Genomic DNA, 23801 nt, shown 5'->3' with positions numbered 1-23801 from the left:
CTTTTCTCAAGATTCTCAAGTTTTCAACCAATCAGATATAGCTATTCCAACTCAACCATGGCGAGTACTACTGCAAATCCCGACTTCGAATACGCCAAGTTCACCAAACCAAGTGATTGGGATAAGTGGTTAGAAGCGTTCAAGAAGAAGGCAGAACATGCAGGAATATACGACTTCGTCAATCCGAATCACCGGCAACGACGACCTTGGCCTACTGAACCAGAACTACCACAATTCGCCGACTTCCAGAAGAAATCGTCACGGCGTGGAGGCAACAGCACCCACCGCAACGACGACAACGCACCGGAAATAATCAGGGACCATGGATCTATCGCTCAATCAGTCAGCCGCAGAGCAGCTCAAAGGCGTGCCGCTGCAGCTGCCAAAAGATCACAAACCACCGGAAGGTCACAGATTGAAGAAAGTGATCACAACCCAGATATCGACAACGATCAAAACGACGACGATCCTCTATCATATGAAGATGAAGATGAAGAGGAAGAGGAGGAAGAACCTGTACGCAACAGGGTTACGCAATTCTCGGACCTTACGACAGTTGGCCAAGCAAATTGGAAGATTGCGTTCGAGCTGTACAAGGCCAACCTCAGTGTATATAACGCGAAGACCAATGCCAGATCAGCCTTTTCCAACTGGGTTTTCAAGAGTATCGGTCCAAACTATCAGCATATCACTAAAGGGCGCGATCTTCCAGAAATCTACCAGGCAATCAAAGACCAATGGCTACCCTTCCGAAAGAATATCGCGAAAGACGTCAGAGACAACTACACCAAGCATCTTACTCAGATCAAAGGTCAGGATCGAAGGCTTAGCGAATGGATCACGCGATGGCAGAAGCTGGTAAACGACGGTGTTGAGCACAAGATTCCTCAGATCGCCACACCAAGCTCATGGTTCGAAGACCTTGTGGACGCTTTAAAGAATACCACTAATGGAAAGATATGGGTACTTGGAGAGCTTGCCACTCTGGAGGACGATATCCTTGAAGGACTGTATTCTCACGACCAACTAGCAGCCCGGATGCAGTCAGTACTCGGCGGAACAACCAACGACAATAAACGAGTCCGAATTGATGCGGGCTTTCCAGCACTCCACGGCAAGGATGCTGACGCTAACGACAACAATACTGAAGGATCATCAACAACCCAGAAGGGGAAGAACCGCCGCGAGAAACGCAGAGATCGGCAAGATCAAGGAACACGCCAGCAGAACAACCTACAAGATACCCACTCCGTACGACCACTAAAGAAGGCTCGATCGGATGGAGAACGCTGCGAAGTGTGTCTTCAGTTTGGGCATAACCTTGAGAAGTGTTTTTACACTTACGGTGCTGACGAAGAGACTCCTGATTGGTTCGAAGATACCAAGAGTATAACGATCGAAGAACGTACTACTAAGGTCCTTGGATACGATAAGCACCTTGCTGAGAAAGTCAAGAAGGCAAAGGAGAGGCGCAAGAAGTTATGACTATTGGCGATATTCAAGTCAGAATCAGCCCTCTTTGCAGCGCTTACCAAGCCCATCCGTCACAAGCGAACAAGAGAGCGATTCCTACTAGCCAAAGCCGCGTTAAGTACCAGTACTTATCCTCTTCGAAACTCAGCAATCCTAGACTCGGGAACGACACTCCATATCTTCCACAATAAGAAGCGATTTAGGAATTTCAGGTTAGCGCCCTTCGGAGAGTTCGTCTACGCTGGTAATACGGAAGTCCCAATCCTTGGCTACGGGGAAGTGATGATCAAGCTCATAACCAAGTCTGGAACCAATCGACTATTGCTCAAGGACGTAGCATACTGCGAAGGATTTGCCTGCAACCTGGTCTCTCTTCGACAGCTACACAAAAAGGGCTTCCACTGGGACAACAAAGCGCCGAACAATTGCCTCCGTAGAAAAGATGACTCGCTTGTTTGCGAGCTATCTGACCAGTTTGGGCAATTCGTGATCGAAGATATACCGCTTAACGCAGGATTCCACACCACTTCGTGGACGGGCCGATCACCAAGCGAAGGCACAGGCAAACTATGGCACGGACGGCTTGGTCATCCAGGCGCGGAAGCAATCGCCCATCTCCAGGTCTCAACGGAAGGTGGTAAGCTTCGCGGACCAGCAAGCTATGAGTGCCCAGCCTGCGGAATATCGAAAGCAAAACGAAAGATTAGACGTGAGCCACGAGAGACGCCTCGAAACGTTGGGGATCACTTTGCCGTCGACTTTCTAGATTTGGCTCCAAACCCCAGAGGATTCAACTCAGTGATGCTATTCACAGAACGGAAGACGGGCTATGTATTCGACCTTTATCTCACTGAACGCAAGGCACCAACACTCATCGCCGGTATCAATATCTTCCTAAAAATCATGGAGCAACAGTATGGGCTTCGAGTCAAGGTGATCGAATGTGACGATGAGTTGATGAGATCTAAAGCCCTGGAAAACTTCTGGAAGAACAGAGGGATCCGTACTGAGCGCTGTGCACCACATTCACAAGATCAGAACGGTGGCGCAGAACGCTCAGGGGGTGTGATCAAAATAAAGGCTAGAACGATGAGAGCCGCCGCCCGACTTCCGCCAGATATCTTATGGGTAGAGATTTATAAAGCAGCAGTCTACCTCTACAATAGAACACCGAAGAAGCGTCAGGGCTGGCTATCACCATACGAAGTCTTCCACACCTCCTTAGCTAAAAGAGACGGTATACCTCATCCAGAAAGAAAACCCCAGCTTGTGCACCTACGAAATTACGGTTGCCGTACGTACGCCATAACAAACGACGCCCTCAAGAAAGAGAACCGCCTATACAAGCTTAATCCCAACGCGTGGATCGGATATCTCGTGGGCTACGAATCAACAAATATCTATCGTATCTGGAACCCCAAGACGAACGAGGTCATCCGAGCACGTAACGTGACCTTCAACGAAGATGAACTATTTTCTGGTGATCTTCAGCAATTTAAAGATGACTTGCTGAACGTCACTAACGAGGAGATGGAGATACTCCTTAAAAAATGCTCCCTTTCGCAACCCATTGCCGACAGTTGCATGGCGAGCGATAGTCTTACCACTCACGAAGAAGACGAAGAAATCCTTGACTATATCTTTGTGGGGGGTGAGAAAGACCAAGACTTTGAAGATTCAGAATACGAAGACTCAGAGCACCAAAGAAAACCCTCTGAAGAAGAGAGCTCTGAAAAAGAGCAGCATCAAAGAAAAACCTCTGAAGAAGAGAGCTCTGAAAAAGAGCAGCATCAAAGAAAAACCTCTGAAGAAGAGAGCTCTGAAGAAGAGCAGCACCAAAGAAAATCCTCTGAAGAAGAGAGCTCTGAAGAAGAGCAGCACCAAAGAAAAACCTCTGAAGAAGAGAGCTCTGAAGAAGAGCAAGGCGACGAAGACGAAGAGATGCAGGGTAACGATCCGGAACCACAAGATCATGAGAAAGAGACTGATCACCTCTATTCTACGATTCTTGATCCGCTTCTAACGCCAGCAACCTCGCCTCCACCGCCAACAGCGCTCATTGCAGCTGCTTTCTCCTCACTTACCCTTGAAGAGCTCCAAGATAGTGAGATGCCTCGCAACCTTAAGATGGGGCTTGCTGAGAAGAATCCTAATGCGGAATGTGACGAAGAATCTAAGATTGATCAAAATTACTGCACTACCGCAAGAAATACTGCGTGGCAGGCTGCTTTTAACTCTGGACGTCATGCCGCTAACGTGGCAATACTCGACGGCAAGGCTGTGAATAAACACAGCCTGTATAAGGAACTTACCTACCGTCGACTCTCGCCAAGGAGGCACCGTCAACTGGGCCGTAGCCAGGCCGCTATGACTATTACTACAGCTGAGCAACAAGTCCTTCCTATAATCAGACCTTCTACTAATGGTAAATACCATAGAAAAGATCTCCCACTACCACCAAGGAATTATAAGGAGTTAAAGAAACACCTGCTAGTTAAGTGGTTTGAGGAAGCCATGGAAATCCATATGCAGAGTCACCGCGAGATGAAGTCCTTTGAGAAGTGCCACCAGAAAGTCGCTAACAAAGCCCACATCCTCGACTGTATGTGGGTATTCACATACAAATTCGATAAATACGGCTACCTGATCAAGGCAAAAGCAAGGCTAGTAGTCAGAGGTGATCAACAAGCCAGGACCACGATTGAGAACACCTACGCTTCAACACTCGCCGGCAAATCGTTCCGCACACTTATGGCGATCGCTGCTCGCTTCGACCTTGAACTCATTCAATGGGATGTTGTGAATGCCTTCGTACACGCCGAACTTCCATACGACATATTCATGAAGCTACCACCCGGATACCACGAAGAGAACACGATTCTGAAGCTCAAGAAAGCTCTATACGGCCTCAGAGAATCACCATTGCTGTGGCAGAAAAAGTTCATGACAACCCTCCGGGAACTAGGCTTTGAGCCAGTACCTCACGAGCCATGCTGTTGGACTAAGGACAGGGTGATCATCTTCTTCTACGTTGACGATATTGTCGTGGCCTACAAAAAGGAGAACGAAGCTGCTGCCAGATCAGTAACCACCGCCTTGCGATCACAATACTCCCTACAAGGTGGTGGGCCGTTACAATGGTTCCTAGGCGTCTCAGTACTACGGGATAGAGCCAGCCGAACGATATGGCTATCCCAAGCAGACTATATCAACAAGATGAGCCGTTTTATTGTATCAGAGCAATCACGTCGGCGCAGAAGGACCCCGATGGCCACTACCGAGTTACTCCCCTATGAAGGAAAGACACCATTCGCCCAGATCACCGAATACCAGCGTAAAACTGGTACGATTCTATACGCCGCTGTGATCACCCGACCAGACGTTGCCTTTGCTATCTCCCGGCTTACCAGATTCAACTTAAACCCTGGTCCACAACACCAAGAGGCCGCGGACCGCGTGATCAAGTACCTGCTGGACACAGCCAACTACGCACTCAAGCTTGGGGGTGAGGATGGTATGACTACATGGAGCGATGCCTCCTTTGCCGATAACACCATAGATCGACGAAGCTCCCAAGGATATGTTATGAAGCTATTCGGAGGAACGATCGGCTGGCGTGCCAACAAGCAAGATACGGTCACGACTTCAACTACGGAAGCTGAATTATTAGCTCTTGCTCAAGCAACAAAAGAAGCCCTATATGCAGATCGATTGGTCAAGGAGATCGGTGTAACCTTCGACGATGAAGCAGTACAGCTCTGGTGCGACAATACCCAGACGATTGGACTGGTCACAAAAGAAATCGCTACTTTACGAACCAAATTAAGGCATGTGGACATCCACAACCACTGGCTTCGCGAAGCAGCAGAGAGGGGCCAGATTCGGATCAACTACACGCCAACGAAGCAGATGGTAGCTGATGGACTCACCAAGGCCCTCCACGAGACAGATTTCTTACGATTTAGAGATCAAATTGGAGTTGTGGATGTGACTGAGGCGCTGATCACAAGGAATGAAGATCTGAGGATCTTGACTGACGAAGATTTAAAGGCGCTAGAGGATGAGTTCCAAGGAGGAGAGGTCGAGATCGCCTAAAATATCCTCACTTTTGACGCCTTTCAGCCAACCGCCAGCATGGCACTCGACTGAAGGGGGTGTGTTGGATTGGCTACATCGTACCAGCTGAATGGAGCCTAAAAGGATGTGTAGGCATCAAGGCCTACATACGGGCCTATCATCATTGGTGGCCTAATGAGTGGCAAGTTTGATCGAAAGGGCATTATTATTTGCCATCTACTTCGCCACTATGTCCATCTATAATAATGGCTCTCTGGCGAAGCCAGAGAGCGGGGCGGGGACAATCAATTCTCAATATAATCCATCTGTGTGTCGAAGCCAACAGGTTGCAGGCGGGCACTGGACGCCAGTTCCTTCAAGGTGCGGCTGAGAATACTGTTCCTTTGGCGCCACTGGATCTTTTATTGAATAGCTATCGACGCCTCAGAGCCTTTATATACAGGCCTTCGGGACAAAAATGGCGCGAGTCTCAGTGCGGCGAACACCGGCAGCGAGCCGCCGGACTACGCTGGGCTTGTCCGACAAATTGAATGCCAAGACCATTCTATTGAAAGACACTTCAGACCTGCGCATTTATTCTCCCTTCTCAGGGCTTCACCATGGAATCCCCTCCTGGGCGGTTCATGATATTGAGAAGCTACGATGGGGGGAGTGGGCGATTACTCCATAAGATCTTGGCGCGGCCTCTGCAGCGGATATCACCCGGTGTCTCAGAACTAACCCAAAAGAGGCTTGGTGCAGATGATAGTGGCCAGAGCCTGGCCAGAGCATGAGAAACAGCCCTGGAACTTTTGTATGTGTTGTCTATTTCCAAGCTCTCCGCTCACGATCGGCGAGGCGGGCCAAATACTCGTACCCAGTCCCCAGTCCGTTTTGCTGGACATTCATGTTCATCTCGATATTCTAACATCTTCAACGTTTGCAGCTATGATCCTTGACTCGCTCCTCTTCATCCCGCCGCTCTGGGCTGCGTTCTCGCTTGCCACCCAGTCGAGTCACCCGCAACACGACTCTTCCTCTTTCCGGCGCCAGGGAATGAGTTGCCGCATTCCGCGAAGGGAACTGTGCATCGATCCGTCAGATGGATTGATCCGATGATCTCGGTGGGGTTCGCAGAGTGGATATGCGCACAAGGGTCCAGTTTCTGGGACATCTCGACTGCGACGCTGCAGCCCTGATTCTGGCGCGAGCTAAATTTAGCGGCGGCTAGCCTGTCACGTGCTTGTTATGGACAGTGCCTCCATCCATCGCTCACAGAGACTTGAGCAGATGTGCGCCGAGGCCGGGGTAAGACAGATGTTCCTGATTCTTGTAGTCGCTGACTTGCTAAATCTCCCTAGTCTAGGGCTGTGATCCGGCTGGTCCAAAATAAGCTTAAAGTACCAGTTTCGCAACTCAAATCGTCATAACCTTATCACATCCACGTCCTATCCGGAACCTGCCCTTTGCACAAAGAATGAGATTAAATTCATTCCGCCGAAACCCAATTCTTCTCCCCTCACCTGGGCCTTTCATCGAGGAGGGCCGCCACATTTTTGACAACATTCAGAAATTCGTTCTGCACGTGCTGGCGGAGAACATCGCACAGGCAGGCACTCTGCTGATCGGTCTTGTCTTCAAGGACACGTCCGGCCTGTCTGTGTTCCCGCTCGCGCCCGTTGAGATCGTCTGGATCATCATGATCCACTTCCGGCCTGCCCGACATGGGTCTCGGTTTTGAGCGCGCCGTACCGGACATTATGCGGCGCCCACCCCAATCCCTCAAGACGGGCATCTTTACGTTCGAGTTCATCGTCGACATGGTCGTCTATGGGCTGTGGATCACCACACTTTGCCTCGCCTCGTTCGTCCTGCGCGTCTACGCTTTCGGCTACGGCTCCCTCGGCGACGCTTGCAACGACCGCTACTCCCCAGCCTGTGAAACCGTCTTCCGCGCGCGCGCCACTACGTTCGCATGTCTAACCTGGTTCGCCCTTTTCCTTGCGTGGGAGCTTGTCGACGTGCGCCGCCCCTTCTTCCGCATGCAGCCTGGTTCCAAGGCGTATTTTACGCAGTGGATTCGAGACGTGTGGCGGAACCAGTTTCTGTTCTGGGCCATCATTGGCGGCTTCGTCACGCTCTTCCCGACGCTGTAAATTCCCGTTGTGAACCATAAGGTCTTTAAACACACGGGCATCTCGTGGGAGTGGGGCATCGTGTTCGTCGCGGCTGGCCTATTCTTCGGCGGCGTCGAGGCATGGAAGTGGGGTAAGCGGGTGTACTTTCGCCGTGCCGCCGTGGGGAAGACTGGGCGCGAGTGGAAGGACATGGATATCGAGGAGCGGGTGCCCCGGAACTCTCGTCCCCCCGAATACTCCCACACTTACTGGTTATTATCCGACCGGTCCATGTGGGACTCGCCAGATTATGGCGTCTGGCTTTCTGCTACGTTTCATGTTATCACAGGAGACGCAAACCGCTTGCGGTTTGCCTAAAGAGCCTTGAGGAACGAAGCAAGAAGACAAGACAGATGAAATGGTGATGATTATTGACCCTGGTGTTGTCGGTATTGTAGGTTGTAAGTGGATACTTTCGAGATGGATGTGAATGGTGATGATTACTGACCCTAGCGGGGTGGCCATCAAGGAGGGCAACGAGGGCGTCCTGGCCGCCATCCTCGACGGACCCGAGCGACGAATTCCTCCTGCTTGGAGACTTCAACCTCCACCACCCCCTCTGGTCAGCAACACACCGGCGCGCCGGAGACGGGCCAAGCGCTCAACATCTACTCGCGATCATCGAGGATTTCCAGCTGAGACTCCTCACGGTACCTGGAACCCCGACGCACCGGTGGAAGACCGGAGAATCCACGATTGACCTGGCCTTTGCCTCCGAGGACCTAGCGTCCCGTCTCATCTACTGCAAGATTTACGGTAGCCTGGACTATGACTCCGACCACCTTCCGATCGCTGTAGCCATTGACTGGCGCTGGCAACCGGCAGCACCCACAAAAAAGCGCATGTGGGCCAAAACAAACCTCCCAGTCCTCTGGCAGACGGTAAAGGAGCGCCTGTACCGAATGAACGAAGTAACAGAGCCCAGGGACAACGACAGCATCGATAGGCTCGTCTCCTGTATTGTCGATGCCGGTATCGAGGCGTCAACGCCATGGTCCAACCCGTCACCACGATCCGTCGCGGGGTTCAACCAAGAGTGCAAGGATATCTGCAGAGAAGTCCAGCAACTCCGCCGACGGTGGCAACGAACGAGGCAGAACGAAGACTATGAGACCTACCGGGAAGCGCGCAACAGGAAGGGCCGACACATCCAAAAGACTCTGCGTAACACTCATCGCCAAAGGGTAGAAGAAGCATCTGCATCACCGTCCGGCCTCTGAAAACCGGTCAAATGGGCCAAGAATAGGCACGACGTATCACCAACCTGCACGCCGGCGCTGGCCAAGCCGGACGGGGCCTTTGCCCATGATCCAGAGGAGAAGGCTGAGGTGCTCCGCCAATCCTTTTTCTCGCCGCCGCTCCAAGCCGACCTTTCGGACATCGAAGGGTACCTATACCCGACGCCTATCGAATGCCCTGACATCACCGCGCCCGAAATCGAGAACGCTGTACGCCGAGCATCTCCGAACAAGGCTCCGGGACCCGACGGCATCACCAACCGCATCGTACAGCAGACACTCGATATCCTGCTCCCAAGCCTCCACAGGCTGTTCAACGCATGCCTACGCCAAGGATACTGCCCTGCGCACTTCAGGAACGCGGTCACGGTAGTTCTCCGGAAGCCAGGGGAGGACGATTACACTCAGCCAAATGCATACAGGCCCATCGCGCTACTCAACGCTCTGGGGAAGGCACTGGAAGCGATCATTGCGAACCGGCTCGCTTATTTGGGAACCCGTGACCTAGGGAAAGAACATTGGAAGCCGCTTGGCTGCGAAATATATCCAGTAGATATAAGGATGGCTGCTTCCAGGCACACCCGACCAATTGTCCGCAATTGCCGCAAGGATGAAATCTCCACAAACAGCAACCAAGAGTTCCAAGCCAAGGATCAATCCCGCGACGCCGGAAATTGTCGACCCCAAAGCGATCACGGGTGCTCCGACTCTGCTCGCTTGCTCCCTCCCTGAGCCTTCGGCCCTGCTTTCCTCCAAAGCCATAGCCATGCCCCTGATGTACACCGCCGCAAAACCTCCGATAACTAGAGCGCAAAGAACACCTATTCCTAAGACGCCGATGAAAACCCCAGTAACAATCTTCACATTACGAGAGGAGTTGAACGTCTTTACCACAAGAGATAAAAGTCCGATGGTTCCGACAACGATACCCAAACAATAAATGAGAGCCCAGAGTAGTGTCTTAGCCGTTTCTTTCATGTACCCTCGGCCTTTCCTTTTCGGAGTCACGGTTATCTCATTTGCCGTTCGACCCGGGCGATCTCTTGCCTCGTATCCATACATTTCGTAATCTTCACCGCTTTGGAGACCGGCCTGGGCGGTTTCGACGTCGCGCCTTGCAGACTTCTCCCAGTTCCCCATAGCACGCCAACAATGAATCTCCATCAGATTGACGGTCAAGGTGAGGGTAGTCCTCCAGATAGCAATGAGCACAAGCTCCCAGCTTCTCCGACAGCTATACGTCGTGTATATAGCGATCGGAACGGTGAACAGTAGGCTGGCCACCGGTAAGATAGGGGCGGCCCAGCATGCTGAGACCCGACTGCTCTTGGAACAAATGAAGCCTCCCGTGAAGATTTTGAGAGGACTGACGCCGGCAGCCACCAATAGGATGTTTAAGTAGGTGAGAACATTGGAGAGAAATCCAAGGCCGCCGTAAGGCAGATTGTAGCATTCAATCTCATCGTGAAGGGAGCCCGGCGTTCCGTCCGCGGAACCAATGAAAGAAGCCCGAGTGAAGTACGGAATAGCAATGTGAGCCATTTGAAACAAATCATGCCAGCATCTATCAAGGCCGGAGGTGAGGAGAGCGATGGGGGAGAATTTGCCGGGCCAAATTCATGGATCGGTTTTGTTCTGCCCTGACAAATTTATATTTTTATCGGAACCATGCTGTTCTTGCCAGGTAGTGCAAGTTGGGCAGTGTTTCATATGAGGGCTTTTTGGTGTGCAAGCTCAGCCTTCGAGTCATATGATGTTACTGTCTTGGTGAAGAAGCACGCCATTCAACGGACATCGCCGACAGTGGCGTTATCACCACCAATGAGCATTGAGAAGTGCTTTGCCAACATACGCAAAGAACAAGCGTGTGTGGTGGTTGAGGATTTACGCGTCAACTGCGGCTGAAAAGTATCGGCTGACCCTTCGTCCAGCTCGGTAGGTAGCTGACAAGGAATGAACTCTCAGTCGTACAGCTTGTGGCCCGACGACTAGGATAACGTTGCCATTTGGAGAGATGCTTTCGACGGAATCGGGATTGCGGGTTGATTCAAGCACATCCATACTCTGGCAGGGGAACTCAAGCTGGCAGGATTGGGGTATCGGAGGTCTGGCCAAGTATAACTATTGTCGGTTTCAATCCCGTAGATTCTGGGCGTGAAGGTTAGGCACCGACGTCGCGGGGTGGGCCGGAGTCCCGAGCCCCTAGCTCACCCAATAGCAACAGCACTCCGAAAGTGGGGATGGCTAGAGGGCTCCCATTAGCTCAGCGCCAGGTACTGCGTCACCTGTTTGCATCATCTGACCTCGCATGTGAGGATGAGCCCCACATTAGGTGGTTGAAAAATAACCAGTAGATGTGGGTTACTTCTAGGGATTATAGGAGACGCAAGCCGCAAGCGGTTTGCCTAAAGAGACTTGAGGAACGAAGCTAGACGAGAGGATATAGTCGAAGATGTTGGATTGTTTGTTGTAAAACTTCGTCAATCCTACTGCAGCGAGGGAGTTACTTTTTACTGGCTGACATTTTTTAGGTTTCAGGAATGCCAGGGCCCAGGCAACCTGTTGTCAAAAAAACCGGACTGCAATGGTAGTGAAAATAGCGTGATGTGGCTTGCGCTAACAGCCCCTAGCAATTTTACAACACTTCCATCAATGAGATGATGCAGGTCGTGTTAGCAGGCGATGGTCGGATGACTGGATGCTAACAGTGTGATACCACGGAGGTACCTTAATTCCATACAAAACTAGCGGTGTGAAGATGTACTTTGAGGTATTGAGTCCGGGGTTTTTTGACCACAGGTTGCCAGGGTCCCTTGGTGGCACACGCAATGCAGATCTCCAACAAGGGTTGAATGTGGGGGAAAATCAGGTGAGAACTGGGAAATATGACATCAAATTCAACAAACTCTATTTTGAACTTCTTTCTAATTATCATACTGTCGGTAACTGCGTTCTCTGCTGCTCCGGCTTATTGACACACAACCGATTCGCTTCGAATTCCAGTGCGATCCCCCTAAACATAAACATGTTCCTTGCCTTGGTTTCCAAGCTTCAATCTGATCCACAGGTACATCAAAAGTACAGTTGCCGCCGTCAACGGAAGCACGGTCGCCCACCAAAGCCAGAACCTTGACCCAACAAAGCCATCTGCAGTCGAAGTGCGCCAGTCAAAGACTGGCATGGAAAAGAAAGACTATGAGGTTGGTAATTAGTTTGGGCGTATTTAGTCATCATACAGACAAAAGATTGTTGCCTACAGAGACAAATGTCAATGGCAAGAAGATAGTCCCGAGAAAAGCGAGGAACTTCATAGTGGAGCTGTCTCTCTTGCCCTGGCTCATAAGCTCCTTATTGAAGTCGGAATCTTCTTGGGCAACTTTATGAAAAGCCTACTGGTTACATCAGAGTTTGCTCTTCACTGGTTTGTTAAGTGGAAACAAGCACCATCAACTAGGTATCAACGTACCCCGGCTTGCCACGCGGACATTCTTCCGGTGATATCATCAGCGAAGCGAGTGAACTGTTCTATGAAAGCCAATGCCCGTTTCACCCGGGTGATCAGCAGCGTCGATGCCATGGAGTATTGCTGTGTTGGTGAGGACGGCAACCATTCGTGCTGAAGCTCCAGCTCCCATGCGAGGAATTCTGCAGTGGAATTGGTTGCAGACAGTCTCCCACGCCAACCATAAAAATATGACTGATAACTCGGAACCTTTTTGGAGTACTCGCGGTCCAAGGGGACGTTTTCGCGAACGGTGTGGATGCAGTAGAATTCAAGATCGCAGCATAAGACCTCAAGTGCTCTCTCCAGCGCAAGAACTGGAATCAAAAGCGGATGATTCTGAAAACTCTCGGCTTCAGAGGTGATACCGTAAAGTGCTGTGTGGTCGAAAGCTCCGAGATCCGCAACAATGTACCCCACCACCTTGTCGTCTCTGGCGTTATACCGTATCGTTACAGACTGTGGATAAAGCCAGCACATTCCGGAGGAGCAAATAAACACTAAAATGTTATCAATATCTTATAACGTACAATTAGGCATTCGACTCACCAGTATCCCCATCCCTTGGTCCTGGAAATCGTTCATTAATTCCCGAGACTTTTGATAAATAATGGTTTTGAAGAACAGGAGGTCCGCCTGTCACTGCAGCCAGTCCTCTGAGGGTCTCCTGATTGATATTAACTGTGAAAGGGGGCCATGTTTCTCTTAGGAAAATGAGTATTAACTTGATTTTCTCTTCCTGGCCCCCATCCGACCTGAGCCAAGTGATGAGTTCTTTCTCCTCCAGATATTGGACAGCGTTACCCTGAACAGAATTACTTGCAGCGCTGTAAGCGAAGGTGAATCCAAGCGGTGGTTCCAGACCAGCCTTGCTGCGAAAGTCATCCCAGCGGCCAACGCGCCGCCGATGGCATTCCTCAAAGTTCGACCAAGTCCACATGGACTGCCCAAGTGGTGGATAGGTGCGGATTTCGTCCAGAATGGTATGACCGTTTGAGTTCGACGTCATATCCGTTGTAGAAAACAGTGATGCAGGAATGATCATGACACCAAGGTAGTGAAAGTAAGGTATTGGGGATTTGGAGGTACTCTTAGGTCGGAGTGTATTTAAATGTTTAATACCTCAACCCAGTGTCTGGTTCCTTTAGCATGATAGGTTTTCAATTTCTACTGTCTGATGATATGATGGTGGCGCGATACTGAGCCACCTCTCTCATGCTACATGCAAATCAAGGGACCGTTCCAATCACTGCGCCCGCTTCTTGCCTTGAAGCGCAAGTGGCTAGTGCTTGGCAGTGGCTGTCTCGTCCCATTGGTAATTTGATCACGCCACCTCCAGCGCCCCACAAGCCACCACACTGCTGATAGGGGCGAGTTCGCAAGCGATCAGAGATATTATTTCGTTGGGAAGCTGAAGAATTGTAGGCATTGTCGAAATGAATGGTGCTTGGTATTTGAAGGCTTGTGTGGCGATTGAGCGACAAAGTTAAAGAATGAAGGTGGAGAGGGCAGGCTCCCGCACACGCCTTCTTTGAGACCCGGCCGCTATCACAGTCACAAGGCCCAGGCCTCTAGCTCAGACCTGGTGGGGCGTAGCCCCACTTATCGCTTGCAAGGTTAGATCAGATGGACGAGGGCGATCCTTTTAAAGCGGCGCGGCATGCCGCTTGATGCTCTTTAAGAATGGACTGTATCGCTGTGAAAAATAGACTTCCGTACTTGCTCTCTCTTTGTGCAGCTAGGGCTTGTCACGGTTAATAGGTTTCGAAGGACTGTTGCCAACAATATACCGTATTGATTTAGTGTAAAACTAAGCTAAAGAAGAAAAAAAGGAAAAAGAAGAAGAATCGCGAATTGTGTGATCGGTAGAAAAGGTTGTAGGCGGGGTAGCTCGCAACCACGTGACTAAAGCACTAAGCCTAACTGGGCCTATCGGGAAATGACGTCACACGGCAATGCGATAAGGAACCCGAAACGCGCTATGCCGTGACAGGGCTTGGGGGTTGATGAGATCGCTGGAAATATTGTGAATGAACCTCAGCTCATCGCCCCTCCCCGCGCTGAAGTTCGAAGCGAATCGGTCGTGTGTCCATTATCAGGAGCAGCAGCCGAGACAGTTACAAAGAGTACAATAATTGGAAAGAAGTTTAAATAGAGTTTGTCGAATTTATGTCGTATTCCCCAGTTCTCGCCTGATTTCTCCCCACCTTCAACCCTTGTTGATCTGCATCGCATGTGCCGCCAGGGACCCTGGCCGCGTGGGCCACTCCTGAACCCACCAAATGTCAGCCAGGAAAAAGCAACCCCCTCGTTGCAATCGGATCGACGAAGTTTGACAGCAAACGCCCAACGTATTCAACTGTATCCTGTCGTCTGGCTTCGTTCCTCAAGGCTCTTTAGGCGAACCGCTTGCGGTTTGCGTCTCCTGTATGCCCCACCCCGCCGCCCACCCCAAGCAGCCCCACAAACACTCATCAATTTTGTTTCAGATCAAATCACATGCTTTCGCGTGCTCTCGCGAAAAAGGCTTAATGGACTACGTCTGGGATCACGTCCCCGGTTCGCGCCGGCTAATAAGAAAGGCCGACGGAATTACCCACCCCCCCCCCCTGTTGCCGACGTTATTCCAGGGAGGCGTTTCATTTACGTCGTAAGTTCTTTAACGCTAGAATTTTCCTTTGTTTTTCTTCCTTTTTCCTTCACCAGCCCTGGATTTCTACATCCTTAACAGTCGCCTTACTTAAGTGTTCTAACCTTTTCTCTACCGCCACTATGCTTTCCGGTATAGTGTTTCCCATAAAGTCCCGTCCCCGTACCCTCGACAACAGTATAATACCGTTAAGCGACGGACACTGAGACAGCTGCACGTATAGGTTATATAGGTCGTACTGGTTAGGGATGGTTTCTCCGTTAACCACTGTTATCTGTGTCCTGCGCAGTTCTAACGCTACCCTACTTAACGTCCTGCCTTACACCTTATAATCTGTGCAGGTGAACGCAGCTACGTACGGCAAACCTCGGCGGACGACGGTGTTCTGTTACCAGGGGCGCTTTTTTTAGCACTCTATTTTCGTGCTGACAGGTGTCAGTAAGATAGTGCCGGGCGGCATACTAACGAAGTGGAGGTCTTTGGTTGTGTCAGACGTTAGCAAAATACCTGCCGGTGGGCTGAAGTGGATAATGGTGTCGGCATTAACGCGGTGGCCCGGGTGTGCTTTGTCGAGAATGACGTTGAGCGCAGTGTAGCTGGCACCGTTGACTAGCTTCAGGCCCTGGTGGGTGTTCTGGTTCACAACGACAGGCATCCCGGGGACGAACATGAAGACGGCAGGCACAGGGATGGCACTGTCGTCCCCCTTTTAGCATCATCAAGGCCTCCTCTTCGGTCGGCTGGCCATCTTTCCACTTGTGGTCCGAGATAAATATCCGGAGGAAGCCTTGCCGTTGTCTCTTGGAGGACAGGGCCGCCTCAAAGATCTCGAGTCTTTTGGGTGTTTTTCAGGATAGACTTGCCCTCAACAGGCCAAGCGAGAGCAAGATTGTCGCTGAGCCCAGATATTGGAATTACCCTGATACAGAGGAGTTGGCACAGCTAAATAAAGAGCGGATGTTTCATCAAGGGGCTTTGCCCAGTACTTTATTGCCAGTGAATGGTAGCCGGGGTCAACATGAGCCCGCTCTGGAAGTCAGGGTTGCCAAATGCAAACTGAACCATCTCCACCAGAATCAAACAGCGTCCTCCGAAGCCACTGCCACTGATTGTGAAAGTCTGTGTGGCAATTGTGTGTGCCGCAGCTGTTCTCTTTGCCAGCCATCCAGAATCCCTTTCAGCATACGTGATCTCGTTTGACATTCCCCATCCCCTTGGCTCAACCGATTGACAGCATTTTCTATGAACGACCACGAGGCTTCGATTTGCCCTTCTTCAAGGCTCAGTGTGGCAAGCAGTTTTGCTGCAAGGGCAAATCCTTGCGTAGGCACACTCCACCAAGGAACTCCCTGAAGGCAAGGCATTTGCGGTACCCTGCTGTGCAGCTCTAAAGCGAGGTGTTTGGTGAGAGCTTTGTCTTTCAGGTTGTAGTATGCGGCGTACATGAAGCCGTGGAGCACCGTGACGGTGCTTTCTGCTATCGCCCCAAACTCGGACTCGGAAGTGCCGAGGAGCGCTTGGTACCCCTGGATGAAGCTCGCGCTGTCCAAGCCATCTCCCTCCCAGTATTTCAAGTAGTTGGACCACATATTTAGAACGACGGAGTGATGCTGTCCCAATCGGGACTCCATGGCCCGGATTGTGATGAGATAGAACACTCTCAGAGTGTCGCGTAGCTCACCTCCAGGAGCCGTAGATATCGCGTCCAGCGCCAGGCAAAGCGGGTGGTTCCCATGATGGTGACCCATGAGTTCTCTGATGTATCTGAGAAACTCACGGAGGAGTCGAAAATCACCGTCGCCCATTTTGGAGCATGTCTTGTAGAGTCGGTAACACAGCCTCCACAACTTGACCATCATCGCCGGGCTGACAAATCGGACCACGTCACTCAGCTTCGCGCACATCTGCTGCAATGCGTTAAAGCCATTGGGCAACTCCTTCCGCAGCACCAGCTCTGTGGCACCCCAGCACTGGTCCACAATCTCTTGCCACTGTGCTGCGAAATCACACCTTCCGGCCTGGGATGTTATCGTGAAGTTATCCCAAGTGAAGTCGTTGAGCAGCCCCTGTGTATAGTTGCCCGCTGAGCGCAAGGCGAGCTCCACTGCTGGTGTGCGAGGCGATTTGGGCAAGAGTATGACCAGTCTGGCATCTCCGGAGGTTGCTACTGAGCGCTGATGTTCCAGCCTGGTAGTAATTCTCCTGGGTCTCGTTCTTCTCGCGGAGCCTGAAGGAATGGGGACTTGCTCGTGGGCCCTTGTTCGTGTCTTGTTTTTGGGAAAAGGCGGACCCCATTGTTTGAATCGAGTTTTGTACTGCTGAATACTAAAGGATGTGGGTCAGCGCGGAGCGAGGATGACACGCAATGGTACAAGGAAAGCCCGCAAGAGCCCCAATACTCACGAGGCTTTGAAATCGTGTTCCTTCATCATTATCTCATGTACTTCCCATAATGGCCGGGCTTCTTCGATGTACAGTCTTCGGATGGTGTCCTTCTTCGATTCCCATGACTTGTGGGGCGACCCTTGACTGAAGAAACCGTGCTGTTCAAGGTCGACGGGCATTGTCAGGTCAGTGTGTACCATTTGTCTACTTTGGTTCTAAAGGGGCCGTTTTGATGAGGATGAATGCCATTGTCTATGTCAAGAGAACACTCAGCCTGCGGCAGCCCGTCAGGCTTCAAAGGTACTTAACAAGGGGGGCTTTGGCACCTTGGGCTGGTGCATGCCTTGATTTGCTGCTGTGTAACACTACCTAGCGACTCAAGTGAATCATAGGGTTGTCTACTCTCTCATTGGCTGGACTAAAGTTTTATGCAGATAGTTATGTGGGTGCTTTCTCATGTGCACCAATGGCAGCCCAGTTCGCAGTTTGGAAAGACTCCGAGTTGCGACAACGAGCTTCGGGTTGCCTTGGCTGGTCAATATGACTTGTAGATTGGAGTCAGGCAGGTGATGAGTTGGCACTTTGAAAACATATAAGGCGGCATATCAAGGACAGAACCAGATATCTCCGTCAACCGTCACCGTCTTTGCACCCTACGCAATATCGTTCCCTTGTCTCCCCCTCGCCATGGATCGTTTATACAACTTATACAACGTAAGTGTATGCTAATAGCACATACTCTTGTTCTCATTAGCGAGTAATAGGTGCTGACAAACTATTGAAGAGGGTTAATACCGCTGTGAATTTTGTCAGCTTTATCTTGGCCGCCGAACTCGTCAGCAGGTACATGGCTTACAGGCAACGCCTCGATTGGGACGAGACTGTTAGACTTGGCTGGGAACTGAGATTTGTAGCTCTTGGGGGTGCCTGTTTTGCGCTCATATTGCTGGCCCTCTTGCTGGCCCTCGCACTCGGCTTCGGAGTTGTCACGTTGTGGACATGGGACATCATGAAATCGGAATTGCTGGAGTAGTTGGTTGCGGAATTGGTACTGGAGAACTATGTCGGTGGAGAGTAGCGTTTTTTCTGCCATGATCAAGGAAGTCCCGGGTCTTTCTCATAGAGTGGTATATGCCGGTTACTTTCACGGTGAAAATGTCAGCCCGGCCCATTGAGAAATGTGGATGCCCCAGCCCCCACTTTATGCTCTTTAAGCTGACTGGACGCCGCCAGAGTTGCGCACAGACGCTTGGCGAATTTTACACAGTGAAAAAACGCGCCCGTGCGTTGGGACTTGCAGTTTCCGCCGTGTAACCCGACTGACAAGCAGCGGGCGTTGGAGGGCTGAAGGGATCTTGCTGAATCATGCGCATCTATTCGTGGAGATCATTCCACGTTGGCGGCGGAAATGTATGGGCGCATATGAGCTTGCAGCCGGTTTCAGTTGCAGAGTAGCTGGCACTCACCTTGGGATGGAACTTTCTACTTCATATACGAGAACCACTTGTTCTGGTTTCGCTCAGCAGAAAAGGACGCCGGCTATCGTAAGGAGGAGGCAATTACGGTCTCGGGTTTCGGATCTCCAGCTGTCTTGAAGCAGTTTTTCGACCACTGCCGGGACGAGTACCTGAAGCTCACTGAGAACAAGACCACTGTCTTTGAGCACCAAGAGGGCAAGTGGAAAAGAACAAAATTGAGGAGTATTAGGCCACTCTCAACTGTCGTCATGAAGGAGGAAGAGAAAAAAGAACTTGTGGAAGACATCGAAGGGTTCCTCGGCTCCGGAGCTCGCATGTGGCATGCCAACCGCGGTATCCCGTATCGGAGAAGATACCTGCTCTACGGACCGCCCGGGACCGGGAAATCCAGCTTGTGTTTGTCGATAGCCGGACGCTTTGACTTGGACGTCTACGTTCTCAACATCTCCGACATAGACGCCCGCGCTATGAATATGTTACTCACGGAGCTTCCCTCTAGATGCGTCCTCCTATTGGAGGACGTGGACGCTGTCGGCATGACGCAACCTCGACAGGCAGAAGCGAATACCGAACGAGCTAAGAAAGATTCGGCGAAGCCCGAAGGCAAGTTGCCCCTGTCAAACCTCCTCAACGCTCTCGACGGGATATCATCACACGAAGGCCGGCTGCTCATGATGACGACGAACCATATCGACTATCTGGATCCGGCTCTTATCCGGGCGGGTCGTACGGACAAGAGAATTGAGCTTCCACATGCTGATAAGGATGTGATGTTTCGGCTTTTCTGCATGGTCTTCAAGCGGTCGACGAGTGATATTCAGGATCCGGGGAAACCGACAGAAGATGACGCAGCGATTGAAAAATATGCACATGAATTTGTTGGGAAATTACCGGAGCTGGAGTTTTCCCCGGCCGAAATACAATCCTACCTGCTGGAGCATAGAGGCTCAGCTCGTACAGCGGTAGAGAAGGCGCAGCAGTGGGTGGCTAGAACGAGAGAGGAAAGGAAGAAAATGAAGAGGGCGGATTCTTTTGTTACGGTTTCGGACTCGATCACAAGATTTGCTTGGGAGTCATCATCTCATTTTTGGGGAGGCCAGATTGAGATGCTGCTGGGGGAGGCTCGCTTTGCTGCACTTTACAAAACAGATTGCAAGAAATCTATTCACATCTGCTTTCTGCTCGCGCAAACGTTATGGGAAGGTCCATTGATCAGCGGGCATCCACTCCATCCCATCGTACCACGTAGTGGACAGGAAGAGGCCGTGGAGAGCTATCGGTGAGCTTCGATAGGCACCTGTGGGTCACTTACGGGTTGATTGCGAATAGCAGTTAACGTTCGCACAGATGATACCGAGGCGCACTGTGTTAGAACGACATGCAGTCGCGATATTCGCAACGTTTGGAGAGTCGTGTGAGATTGGCGGGGAACCCGCGACGCGCTGTGCATGGCCACGTGAGACGTGACGTGTTTCAACTGTGAGAGAGCCAATGATATTCGCCCATTGACGGCCCACATGTGCAGGTCCAAAAGTGACCAGCAGATTAGGTCGCCACCGCTATTTGCGACACCTTCTTACGTGTCCATAACCACAAACCACAGCCACGCACTCTGCACACCATGACCGAGTCCGATATGGCGCACTCATCAGTTCCGCGACTGGACGATGGCGGACCGTCCCGGCCCGCCGAAATGCGTCCGAACAATGAACCCGACGATGACGCGATTGTTTTGGCGCCCGACCAAGCCTCGCAGGTCGACCGCTTCCGTGAAGATCTCCGCCTCTGCGAGACCGATACGCAGCGATACGGCCTGTGTGTGCAGAAGCGAGATGAGCTGCTCGACCAACATAGCGGACTGCAGGTCTTGGTCGCCGCCTGCGAGCATGTCATGTCGACCGAGTGCCCCGAGTACAGACGGCGGAAGCAGACCAAAAACCGAGACTCGACCCCGCCGTTGCCAACAAACAAAGATGACGATGCAGCGCAGTGGGATCGCTTTTTGGGGGTGGCCACAGACGGATCCAAGCATCTCTCTGCTTTGAAGGAGGTCGTGCGATGTTGGGGCCGAGACATTGTCCAGCACTACCAGTGGGCCTCCAAGAGAGTGAAATACTGGAATCAACTGCGCACCACGGCGCGGAGAGTCCCGGTGTGGGAGGAAGCTGTCGTTGGTCTGAACTGGTCGATGCTCCAACGGTCTAGGGATATCCATCGACGGCCGGTCAAGGCTTTGGTCAACCCGATTGAACAGGCCGATCTGGACAGTCTCAGAACTTGGTCACGCGAAGATCCATTTCCCTGCCAAAAACTGGCTGCCAAAGACTTACCGGATACCTTCGGGTTTGATAAGTATGGTCTCATGGTTCATAAGAAGTTCGCTGTCGACGTACCTGAGTCTGACCGCACCTCTACTACGGAGGCGCCGGCTGTTCCGGAAGCCAACCGTGCCGACATCACGGGGCCACCAAGGCAGCAAAACAGTACGGCGCTAGACATGCTCGCACTCGCGGCATCACAACCCAGTCATACGTATTCAAATACGGACGACATTGTGGCCGAGGTCATTGATGCCTTCTTTGCTGATGCTACAACACCCACCAGCCATGACCAATCCAGTACCTGTTCAGCAGAGGACACGGCCGCAACGACTCCAGAGGCTCCTCACTTCCTGGATAACTCTAACGATACAAATAACACTCTTAACAAGCCTGCTGGAATGTCACTCCGTGCACGCAAGGAGTTGTCCTACCACGAGCCCACCAAGGGCGGGGGAGCCTCTAGGCCGAAACAATCTCGACTTACTCCCTCAGTCAAGCCCCCAAAGATCCCTCCACGATGCTGTCCGGCCGAGGTCCCATCAACACTCCTGTTAGCCCTAGATAACTCGTCTATGTTTGGTCCAAAGACGGCAGAGCAACTCTCGCCTTTCCTCTCACAACTCTGTCGCTCGCATCTCTAGCTTCTCGCGACACAAACGTCGGCCATTGCCTTCGCACAAAAAGCGTCCCTGATGGGGAACCTAGACATCTCGAGCGCGGCAACACACTTCGGTATCGACCGCCCCGTCCGTCGACGCGCCGCCTCACTGCCAGATATCATTGAGCCTGTAACAAAACGGGCCCGGGTTGACGCGACTCCACCGTTCCCTGCTACACCCATGGCGAAACCAGATGTTGCCCGAGACCGACCGATGCACGATCGGATGCCGGATGATACCTACCGGAGACAAGTCCTTGCTGAGCTGCGAGAGAAATCTAGCCAGCATACGTCATCGCAAGACTCCCACGGCAAGGGAACCGACGAACTTATCTACAAGTTGCTAGAGAAGGCCGAGCAGCCGAACGCAGACAGTAGCAAGGGCATAGTTGAGGCGCTGTTTTGCACCGGCGATGAAGCGGCAAGCCTGGCTGAGTCCGGGTCTCCTCACGACGCCCCGATAATTACGGAAGGCCAACAGCAATTCAGATGGAGCAAGGGCGACAGACCCATTGCTCAACTTTTCCGGCGAATGGGCTTCCTTGACAAGTCGGTGTCCGTACAGATACCGTCTCGCAGTTCCACTGCACAGTCATATGAAGTCCGGAAACTCAGTGAAGTCCGGAAGCGGTTCCTTGCCCAAGACGACACCAACGACCCGTGGAACATTCTCGATATGCAGAACCCTGTGCCGCAGCCCATACCGAGCCCCTTAACGGGCGAGAACTGTCAGCTTCTCCCTCAAGTCCGCAATGCGGTGCTGATGGAGGATAGCGCCGAAATGGTAGTAGCATCAACGCAGGAGTGGAACGAGTGGAAAAACGTTCTCGACTGGGTCCTGTTGTCGGAAGGGGGCCACAACACGGCGCCGCACATGGACAGTCACGGCTTTGCTACGTGGATCACTGCCCAAGAAGGGTCGATCGGGTTCGGCTGGATGTCTTGTCCGACGGAGGAGGAGCGAAATTCGTGGACGGCTGACCCCCACCACTTTACAGGTGGCCGCTGGAGATATATTGTCCTCAAGCCCGGCCAGTCTGTCTTCTTCATGCCGGGGACGATTCACTGTGTGTTCCGGGTGCGCCAGCATCAAACGCTGGCGCTTGGTGGCCACGTCCTTCAGTGGTCAGACATCAGGCGCTGGATGCAAGTCGTGCTTGCTCAGATAAAGAACTCGGCCATTACCAACGAAGACATGAGGCGGAGCGCGCCGAAATACGTCCTCGCTGTGGCGAAGCTCGTCAAAGCTAGAGTGGAGGAAGGCGAGGTGGAGCAGCTCGGTGGTGAAGCTGCGGTTACGCAGTTCTTCGCATCTGTGAAGGTAAGGCTATCATCAAAATTTAAGATAAAAGGCTAATCGTCTCAGGAATTCGAAGAGAGACCAAGGCGCCGCCTGCCTGGTTGGTAGAAGTAACTGCGAATAGCTAGACTTGGAAGTCTGTGGACTGCATCACAGTACCTAAGTGCTACACTTGCTATGACATCGCGGGCAAGTCACTACTCCCATACCGTCAAGCCCTGGCCATTAATTAAGTGTGATTGTCACGTCTGCCATCTCTACAGCTACACAAGATGTTGTTCCGCATTCTAGTCAAGTCAACATCTTTTTCACTTGCCCTAACACCTCTTGTGCTCGTCCTGGGTCATATGCTGGGCCCGATCTGACAGCTAACTCCGCATCCTTCGCCACATAATCCGAGGCTACAATCAATGCAGTTGGACAGACCCGACAGATCTCTTCGGCGAGAGCTTTAAGGTTATGGTTTGTAATACGTCTTTGGTTACTTCGAGGGAATAAGCGTCATGGAGCGGTAGCAGATTGGAAGAGATAAGACGTACATTATTCTTTCAGCCACATCTGTG

General features: G+C 51.7%; 9 protein-coding genes across 9 annotated transcripts; 5 read left to right on the top strand and 4 right to left on the bottom strand.

Annotated features, from left to right (window-relative positions):
* Window positions 1-81: 81 nt before the first annotated feature.
* On the top strand, window positions 82-1005 carry B0T26DRAFT_610777 (uncharacterized protein; the record flags this gene model as incomplete). The annotated part of the gene is made up of 2 exons (XM_060435896.1): window positions 82-771; window positions 817-1005. Coding segments are annotated over 2 exons (879 nt in total), but the record flags the coding sequence as incomplete, so codon positions are not given.
* A 5870-nt stretch (window positions 1006-6875) lies between these two features.
* B0T26DRAFT_773886 (uncharacterized protein) lies at window positions 6876-7841 on the top strand. The gene has a single exon (XM_060446578.1). The coding sequence runs from the start codon at window positions 7254-7256 to the stop codon at window positions 7683-7685; it is 432 nt and encodes a 143-aa protein (XP_060295536.1). The 5' UTR covers window positions 6876-7253; the 3' UTR covers window positions 7686-7841.
* Window positions 7842-9448: 1607 nt separating this feature from the next.
* B0T26DRAFT_646628 (uncharacterized protein) lies at window positions 9449-10486 on the bottom strand (the record flags this gene model as incomplete). Its single annotated transcript, XM_060437827.1, has 2 exons — window positions 9449-9656; window positions 9726-10486. 2 exons carry the CDS (start codon window positions 10484-10486, stop codon window positions 9449-9451), a joined length of 969 nt encoding a protein of 322 aa, XP_060295535.1.
* A 1471-nt stretch (window positions 10487-11957) lies between these two features.
* Window positions 11958-13031, bottom strand: B0T26DRAFT_675174 (uncharacterized protein; the record flags this gene model as incomplete). Its single annotated transcript, XM_060439796.1, has 5 exons — window positions 11958-12137; window positions 12202-12333; window positions 12411-12589; window positions 12650-12905; window positions 12996-13031. The coding sequence occupies 5 exons, from the start codon at window positions 13029-13031 to the stop codon at window positions 11958-11960; spliced, it is 783 nt and encodes a 260-aa protein (XP_060295534.1).
* A 2117-nt stretch (window positions 13032-15148) lies between these two features.
* Window positions 15149-16227, bottom strand: B0T26DRAFT_773869 (uncharacterized protein). Its single transcript, XM_060446577.1, has one exon. It carries the CDS (start codon window positions 15764-15766, stop codon window positions 15503-15505), a length of 264 nt encoding a protein of 87 aa, XP_060295533.1. The 5' UTR covers window positions 15767-16227; the 3' UTR covers window positions 15149-15502.
* B0T26DRAFT_675173 (Clr5 domain-containing protein) lies at window positions 16173-17660 on the bottom strand (the record flags this gene model as incomplete). The annotated part of the gene is made up of 2 exons (XM_060439795.1): window positions 16173-17421; window positions 17500-17660. 2 exons carry the CDS (start codon window positions 17658-17660, stop codon window positions 16173-16175), a joined length of 1410 nt encoding a protein of 469 aa, XP_060295532.1.
* Window positions 17661-18943: 1283 nt separating this feature from the next.
* B0T26DRAFT_646783 (P-loop containing nucleoside triphosphate hydrolase protein) lies at window positions 18944-20242 on the top strand (the record flags this gene model as incomplete). Its single annotated transcript, XM_060437844.1, has 1 exon — window positions 18944-20242. A coding segment is annotated over one exon (1299 nt), but the record flags the coding sequence as incomplete, so codon positions are not given.
* Window positions 20243-20652: 410 nt separating this feature from the next.
* B0T26DRAFT_647275 (uncharacterized protein) lies at window positions 20653-21258 on the top strand (the record flags this gene model as incomplete). Its single annotated transcript, XM_060437883.1, has 1 exon — window positions 20653-21258. A coding segment is annotated over one exon (606 nt), but the record flags the coding sequence as incomplete, so codon positions are not given.
* An 894-nt stretch (window positions 21259-22152) lies between these two features.
* On the top strand, window positions 22153-23346 carry B0T26DRAFT_740451 (uncharacterized protein; the record flags this gene model as incomplete). Its single annotated transcript, XM_060443848.1, has 2 exons — window positions 22153-23259; window positions 23305-23346. 2 exons carry the CDS (start codon window positions 22153-22155, stop codon window positions 23344-23346), a joined length of 1149 nt encoding a protein of 382 aa, XP_060295529.1.
* Window positions 23347-23801: the final 455 nt, after the last annotated feature.

The sequence above is a fragment of the Lasiosphaeria miniovina genome (genome assembly GCF_030549165.1).
Source record: "Lasiosphaeria miniovina strain SMH2392-1A chromosome Unknown B0T26scaffold_4, whole genome shotgun sequence".
Lineage (NCBI taxonomy): Eukaryota > Fungi > Ascomycota > Sordariomycetes > Sordariales > Lasiosphaeriaceae > Lasiosphaeria > Lasiosphaeria miniovina.
Note: the sequence above shows the minus strand (reverse complement) of the source record. Positions and strands in the feature narration are given on the sequence as shown.

Bases quoted from the DNA above. Each gene is read 5' to 3' on its own strand.
- B0T26DRAFT_773886 (XM_060446578.1), top strand. From the start codon at position 7,254: ATGGGTCTCGGTTTTGAGCGCGCCGTACCGGACATTATGCGGCGCCCA.
- B0T26DRAFT_773869 (XM_060446577.1), bottom strand. From the start codon at position 15,766: ATGTTCGTCCCCGGGATGCCTGTCGTTGTGAACCAGAACACCCACCAG.